The sequence below is a fragment of the Melopsittacus undulatus genome, chromosome 2 (genome assembly GCF_012275295.1).
Source record: "Melopsittacus undulatus isolate bMelUnd1 chromosome 2, bMelUnd1.mat.Z, whole genome shotgun sequence".
Classification (NCBI taxonomy): domain Eukaryota; kingdom Metazoa; phylum Chordata; class Aves; order Psittaciformes; family Psittaculidae; genus Melopsittacus; species Melopsittacus undulatus.
Window position 1 is genome coordinate 114,794,749 of NC_047528.1, and position 8,119 is coordinate 114,802,867.

An 8,119-nucleotide genomic window follows, 5' to 3' on the forward strand; every position below is an offset into this window, starting at 1 on the left:
TTAATCTGAAGGATACTTTGGCATGAAGCTTTGTAGATACCCCTTCTGTTCAACTTTGATTTAGTCTTTAAAATCCTATTGAAGACCAGTTAATGAATTATCTTCACTTTCATTTCAGCTTCCTCGTAACTTTTTGCATGCATTTTGGCTCCAATCAAAGAGAAAGGAACCTCTGAATATAGTTTTCTTATCTGACAGTTTGCTTGTGTGGAAAGAAATGCCACTGAGTCACAGTGTGGTCTGGTGTGGTTTTGCACAGCTGTAATGCGCTGGCAGTCAGGATTCAGTGCAGCAGACCAGGTTATTATAATGTCCATGAAGTCCAGCTTCTTACCTTTGGTTCCTGATGGTTTTGAAGATAGGCAGAATGGTACTTGGATGAACTGTGAGGTTTTTTGGCTCCTGATGAAACTATTGCCATGTGTATATACTTCTCCATCTTGTAGCTTGTGACTCTTGCAGGTTATTACTCTTGATATTAATTAATTTTAAATTAGTGGGAATCCTGCTTCTCTCAGTCACCTGGAGAAATCTTCTGTCTGAAGCTAGTCTATAACACCCCTTTCTTTCAGGCAAATGAAACAAACTGTATCTGGAGGGTTTCCTATGCCTGTACTTGGCCATGTATTCATTAGTTTTAATGAATGAATGTCCAAGTGGTATGCAGGATTTGATTTATTTTTGGGTGTGACTTTTGAGAACAACTCTCTCTGTTTAGGCAGAGCGACAGGCTGTGAACACAACTGTTCAGGGATCTGCTGCTGACATTGTCAAAACAGCCACTGTGAACATTCAGAGGCGCCTGGAAGCTTTCTCCTCCGTGATCAAGTCCCATGGACATCTGGAGAGCTTCCTCCAGAGAGATCAGACTGGTAAGCTTGCCTCTTTCTTGCACACTAGGGCAAAACCTTCAGCAAATTGCCTGCAAAACCAAAGCTAAGGCTTTTGGGCTAGGGGTGAACGACACAGAATCATAGAATGATTTGGGTTGGAAAGGACCTCAAGATCGTCCAGTCCCACCCCCTGCCATGGGCAGGGCTGCGTGCACTAGACCAAGTTGCTCAAAGCCCCATCCAACCTGGCTTTGAACACTTCCAGGGATGGAACATCCACAGACTCCTTGGGCAGCCTGTTCCAGTGCCTCACCACCCTCACTGTGAAGAATTTCTTCCCCATATCTACCCTGAATTTCCCCTGTTTTAGTTTAAACCCATCACCCCTTGTCCTATGGCTGCAGTCTCTGATGAAGAGTCCCTCTCCAGCATCCTTGTAGGCCCCCTTCAGACAATGGAAGCTGCTTTGAGGTCTCCAAGCAGCTTCTCTTCTCCAGACTGAACAGGCTGATTTTCTCAGCCTGTCTTCGTATGGGAGTTGCTCCAGCCCTGATCATCCTCGTGGCCTCCTCTGGACTTGCTCCAACAGCTCCATGTCCTTCTTATGTTGAGGACACCAGAACTGTACACAATACTCCAGGTGGGGTCTCAGGAGAATCAGACCTCATTGCTAATATTGTTGTGCTTTTAGAAAACCAAGGATGGTTCATTTAATTTAATTTCATTTCATTATTTCATTTCATGTAAAGTGGTGGTTTTTAGTTTGAAAAGGCTATTGACATAGTGCCATTAGAAGTTATTGTAGTAATAAGAGGAAAAGTATATTTGTTGCAACATTAACCATGCATTTCTATGTACCTGGAACAGAAGCCTATCCAGTTTATCAAAGCAAAAGGAAATTTTCTTGTTAGGTGAAAGTATCTTCCATGTAAATGGCTTGATCTAAATGAAGCCAACAAACAAACTGCAAACTATGACACTTGAGGGAAACGTGTAGGGAGAACGTCTGCTCAACACACAAACTAAAGCCAATGCTGTGATCAGATCAGAACCCCCAGCTGCCTCACAGCAGATCTTCCAAAGGCTGACAGTGGGAGTTCATATGTGAGATGGACCATGATGCCACCCCAGAACTGTTCAAAAGCAGGAAGGTGAAACTGAGCAGGTATTCTGCCTTCAGAGGCAGTGTAAAGATAGAATGGCTCCAGAGGAGTATTCTGTAAGTACTTAACAGCATAAATCTCTTCTGGCTGCAGATAGCAAAGCTGTGCTGGGATACTTACTCCCAGAGGAGTGCTCTGAAGGTTTTCTGTTTAGCATAAAACAGACAGTGTTTTGTTTATCAGTCTTGTGTTTTTAGAAAGCCAGTTGAAGGGCTGCAGTGCTGTATTTCTGTGATAGCTCTCGTGCTTCAGCTGAAACATGAAGCTGTCGTAATATGGGTATTCAGCCCTAAAGAGTTAATCAGGGACAAGATTCAGAGGCCTGCTATGGGTCAAAGGCATGTGCTTAGCAGAACTTCCCATCCCTTCCAGGAACAGCAGCTCCTGGCCTTAGGTTGGGTAGTTGTAGGAAGAGGAGGAGATGCATTTGTGACAGTTCTTGCTCCTTTGACAATAGCTGGTTTCAAGAACTGGAAGAATTTCCCTAGATTCTCTTTCAGCACATTCTAAATGCCTGTGCCACCAGAGAAGGACCCTGCATCACGTGGCATCCTCAACATTGATGCTCCAGTGTGAGGCTTGTGCAAGGAACTGATGATGCTGTGAAACCCTCCCTGTAGTTGTGAACCGGAGTCCTCCCAGTAGCTAACCTGAGCAATAAATAACTGTTGAGGCTCCGTGTGTGAGGTTGTGTTTGTTTATTTCTTTCGGGAAGCTTTCAGCAGGGAACAGTTTGTTCTGCTTTATTTTCGTCAGGCAAACGACAAAATGGGTAATTCAGCTGCTTGTTTATTCAAAAACTGCTCTTTTTGCTTCCCTCCTTTTCATCAGCAGTAGTAGCTGCAGTTCCAGATAACCGTGTTGGGGAGGAGGCTTCTGCCTTTTTAGGCTAGCCAGTAAAATGGGCTTGGAGGAAAAGCAGAGTTGTCATTCATTGCCAGAGAGGATGTTGGGCACTAACTCCTGATTAAACTTGACAGGATTTTGTTTAAACTTTGCTTTTTCCAACAGATGGTTTCAGGAGACGCAACTGTCTCCTGTTTCTGTTCTGATTCATAGCTTTATAATGGAAGGCTGAAATGTTTGTATCTAAAATGCTTCTCATTAACATTTTTCCCTCAGTAGCTGTACAAATATTGATAGAACAGTAGTGCTTTGTGGCTTTATCTGTAGGCATGGGCTTCTGCATTTTAAAGTTCTTTTTGAATGTGGAAGGTTTCTTTGATACAAGAAACATGCCTTTGCATAATGGGATCTAATGAACTGTGCTCTTCACCTTTGTAGGAAGCCTAGTGAGGAAGAGAAACAGAGGGATGGTACATCCCATCAGAGGAGCTTTCTTTATCCTCCAGCTCCATGATGAGCTCCTCTATGAAGTTGCAGAGGAAGATGTCATCCAGGTATGGCCATGCTTTTTCAGCTATCTACTGCATTATGATGTTTGAAACAAGCCTTCTAGGTGCTCAGCTGCTCTTCCCTCTATCTCCTCTCGCTGTGTGCTAAAAGGTCTGTGAAAACAAAGCTGAACTGGATGAAAAACGTTTGTATTCCTGACCCCTTTATTGTCAGGCTCAAGCCATCCTGTTAGCTGAAGTTCTTCAATGCTTCTAACAGCAGCTCGTACAACTTCTCTACAAGACTCGATGAGTCAAGTTGCTTTGTATTGGTGACAGGAGTAGGGCAAAGTGCTTTCTTTATTTGGAGGTATTTTTGCCTCCCTGTTCACACTCGAGTCTTCTGGTGCCCGGCTCCGAACATGTGTTGTTACCGCTCTGGTTTGTACTCTGTGTAGGGAAGGGAGAATTCTGTACGTCAGGTACTTGTTTCCTCATTCCCACTCTACCTGTCTTTCTGGTAGGAGAGTTTCAGTGCTGAGGAGCAGCATGGGAGCTGTCAGAAACGTGCTGTGTGGACTTCATGGTACCTTTACTGTGCATATGTGTTGTTGTGTGTGCTCTTCCACCACGGAGGTGCTCCTGTGGCTGGGCATGGTGGTTGGTATCTGTATGGCAGTGTTCAGCAGCAAGTGTTTTAGCTGGATTTGGGCAGCTCAGTCCTGAGCCCAACAGCAAGAAGGCTCCCAGGGTGTGCTTCCATAGCTTGGGGATGTCTTTGCTTCCATTCTGTGCATGCACATCTTTAATGACAAGAGGCCATTTCCTTACGGCAAGCAGTGACTCCTGATCTGCAGCAGCCCTGACTGGTTTGAGCACATTTTAAAAACACATTTTATTAAGAACAAAAGGTTTAATATTTTTCTGTTGCATCTCAGCTCCGGCTTCTCTTCCTATTGCCAGCTCCATTCACACATCTGCTGCTTCAATCCAGGAGGGCTGCTTTAGAGATGAAAAGGCTCCTCTATTGCCTTCGGTTGAAAACTGAAATCCCCCGAGTAAAGGCTTTTATGTCTTTAGATACTGACAACAAGTTATCACAGTGTCTCCAGAAGAACTGGGGCCAAGTGAGGGGATTTCCTTGTTATTCATTCAGTAACAATTTCAACTATCACCAGCTTTTCTAACTTCTTTCAGCTCTATTTCTGTCCATAGATTCTCTAGGCAGTCACTTAGAACAACGTATGTACATAAGGCATGTTTCCTAGACTCATTTCCCTTGGGCATGCCAGATTTGCTTGGTTTTCAAGGATTTCTGTCTAGATAAGACAACAGGGTACTTCTTACCCCTTTGATTAAATGTTTTTAGGGACAGAAAGGATCTTTTTGGTGGCAGTATTGCTTGCTGTGCTTTCAGATGCACCATTAGGATTGTCCCATAGTAAAAAGATCTAGGTTTGAAAGGATCTCTTGAAGTCTCTCCCTCTTAAGACCCCTCAAAGTAGGGCCTGAATGAATTAGACTTTTGATCTGCAATATATGTTTTAGTGAGCACAAAGTGAGCATTTCTTGGTTTCTGTGTTGCTGAGGAGGGTTTTTTTCTCATCTTGCTGGCACTAAAACTTTATTCTACAGTAAATCATGTATTTCTTGGCTGCAACAGCAATTTTTATGCAGATAAGTTAGTTGGGTCACAGGCTTGATGCTGGCTCAAGCTTATTGTGAGCTGCTGAAGTGCATAGAAGAAAATAAAGCGATCTTTCCATGCATGTATGTGTTTGTGTTTCGGTCATGGTGCCCTTACAGATGGTTTGTAAGAGAAACAACGCTAGTGAGTGTTCTTGTTCCATTCGCACTCTCTCAGTGAGTTAGCTTGCCTCTTTCAGAAAGGCCACACTGGGGTAATGCCTGTTTGTTCGTGTGCTGAAGGTGTGAAATGCTTTGGGCACCAGAGCTTTTCTAGGCTGTGCAGAGCATCAAAGTGAAGAGAGTGAGCTTTCGGAGCGTACCACAAAAACAAGGTTGTAGCAGTACTGCCAAAGATGGCAGAAGGAGGCTTGGCCTTCTATTTGTTGAGCTGACCCTGGCAAGGAGGAATCAGGCAGGGACATAAAGGCAGGGACTAGATCAGGATTCAAAGCCTTAGTGCTTTTTAAACTGCTTGCTTATCCCCAGTGGCATTGCAGGGATGTTTTTAAGATGCCTGTTATTCCTCCAAGCACATTTTAGCTGAGTACTGAGATCCCTGAAGTGGTGCTGTTTGCAGGGAATTCAGAGTCCCGAGCCTCCCAGCTCAGGTTGTTGGTGCATGTCCTGTCTCATCCCATTGGCTTCCCCAGGAGCCTCGTGCAGGTTGTTGTGGCTCCCTTGTGCAGCAGCCCTTATGCAATGTTCCTGCTGGTGACAGAATCTCCCTGTGTATGGTTCATGTTTCCTTTGAAATACTGATGTGCAGGTAGACTCCACAACTCATTAAAGTTGTAAAGTAGGTATGCTTTATTCAGTGCTGAGGTGCATGGGGGATCGCTCCTCCAAAGGCATGCACACCCCAGCATTGTTCTCCTCTATATTTATCCTCTAAACTATCCTCTAAATTGGGCCCCAAACTTGAGCATGGTTGGAGTGGTTTCAACAGAGTGGGGAATGGATCTGTGTGTCACACAAGCAGCATTTTCTATGTTGCAGAATTGCATTTGCTTTCTTTCCCACAGCAGTGCCTTGCTTAAGCCCTCTCCAGTTTTTAATCTCAGATAACCCTGTTTTTTTTCCTGCCCAGGCAGTTATTCTTCATCCTACTTTTGAAGAGTAGATTATTTCTATCCCTATTTTCCACTCTGCTTCTTTCTGCTCTGCCCTTGTCTGTGCTGAATTACATCCTATTTCAGAGCATTTTGCTAGGTTATCAAGATCAGTTTGAGATGTGGTATGTAAGGGCGTAGGGTTTGGGAAGACACCTCTCCCCCTAGTTCTTAATGCCGTTGTAAACGCTTGTGCTCTGATCTCTTCAAATCCTCTCCTCCATTCCCCAGTAAAGGCTGTGGAGGAATTCAACTGTGAGTACCTGTGAGAGGATTATGAAGCTGTGTGGAAGGGTCAGAAAGGTGGAGTAATTCCTGTGCTGACACAGTGGCTGAGCTGAGGAATCGAGATAGCTTCCAAACCCTTTTCACTCTGCTGCGGAAAGGGTCCATAGGATTGGTGTGGATTGAAAGATGCATTCCAATAAGCAATCCAGGACAGGCTGGATTCCACATGGGTCCAGGGGGCATGGATTTACAGCCAGGAAAAAAGGAATCAGGTCTCTTACAATCCAAAAAGTCACATTTAAAAATACCTTCTGGTCCTGTGTGTACTGGGATGAAGCTTTTCTTAGGAATACTCTTGGAGGGCAGACAGCAAATCTTGGAGTTGCCTCAACAAATTAATGAGGGGGAAGCTGGGTGGTATTTTAGCACCTGCACTGAACGTGCTCTGCTTTCCCTGAGGTTTGTAGTCTGTGTTTCTGAGTGCTTTTGTGCCAACACCTTGAGAAAGAACACTGTTCCCTGCCTCGGGTGTATTTGCTTTGTGCCTTGCTCTCAGTACATTTCTGAGTAGTCTTAGTGCAGAATTAGCCACAACTCTGTGCTGCATTAAATATTGCTGGCTTTATAGTTTCTCCATTCATAAACCCTCATCAGGATCAGAATGCTTGGTTGCATACCCAGCACTGGCAAATCAGTGTGAGCAAATGCATGAGGTGATTCCAGGGGTCCAGCCAGCCCCCTATTGTGAGGCACACAGAGCACTGTGTGATGTGTACATCTGACATTCCGTCTTTTCTCATAGGTCGCCCAGATTGTCAAGCACGAGATGGAAAATGCCATCAAGCTCTCAGTAAAGCTGAGTGTTAAAGTGAAAATTGGACCTAGCTGGGGAGACCTGCAGGACCTGGAGCTCTGAGGTGGAACTGGGTTGGTTTGTGTGCTGTGGACTGGGCAGGCCCAGTGCCTGTGACAGACCTGTGTGCGGTGGCACCCTCCTGTACTGAGTCCGTACACGTTGTGGCAAGCTACCTCCTGAGATGTGTGATTGAAGCTGGTATGAATTCACTGAGTCAAACTCTTCAAAGGTCAGGCAGCACTGTGGAGCACGGACAGAACTGGGAGATGATTAATTGTTAAAAACATAAGATTTCGATGAATTCTGTTAAAATATGCTTGATCCTGCCTTTTAAAACAGAACCCCGATGCCTAATGAATTTATTACATGTGAAATGAGCTGGGTTATTCTATTAAAAGATGATTCGGCCGTGCTTGTGTTGTAACTGTGTCTAGGGCAAAAAGAATGCAAACTGTGTGTGCACTGAATGTTGGATTCTCCAGGCCTCTGCTGGGATTGTTTTGTACTGGATTCACTGATGATATTCAAGTGCAGACATGGCCTTCCAGCTGGCTGGGTTTCTCACTCAGCAGCTGTGCAGCAATCACAGTGTGTGGAACTAGTGCTTGGTTGGCCTCTGACTTTGAGGAAAGCATTTTGGTGACTGATTGCCATCATCCATCCTACTGCTACCTTGCAAACTGGCCTTGACAGGGATACTCTTTGAACACCCTCATAGTGAACATAAAATCACCAGCAAAACCATTCCTTTTTAATGAAACACAATTTAGTAGCTGAAATCTTAATGGCAATTGGTACTTTTGTGAGGAAAAATCCTGTCTCAGTGTGGGCAGCTAAGGTGACAGCCCTGCTGGGGTTTGAGGTCTGGTGCCTTAGGGAGCGGTGGTGTGTGACCTGTGGCTCTTCA

At 44.7% G+C, this 8,119-nt stretch overlaps 1 protein-coding gene across 1 annotated transcript in view; it reads left to right on the forward strand.

Annotated features, from left to right (window-relative positions):
* POLQ (DNA polymerase theta) overlaps positions 1 to 7,552 on the forward strand; it is a 52,787-nt gene extending 45,235 nt beyond the window's left edge. Inside the window, exons 29-31 of the mRNA XM_034074416.1 lie at positions 719 to 872; positions 3,281 to 3,396; positions 7,159 to 7,552. Coding sequence (XP_033930307.1) covers positions 719 to 872; positions 3,281 to 3,396; positions 7,159 to 7,272 — 384 coding nt within the window. The 3' untranslated portion in view covers positions 7,273 to 7,552. The remainder of the gene's footprint in view (positions 1 to 718; positions 873 to 3,280; positions 3,397 to 7,158) is intronic.
* The last annotated feature ends 567 nt before the right edge of the window (positions 7,553 to 8,119 follow it).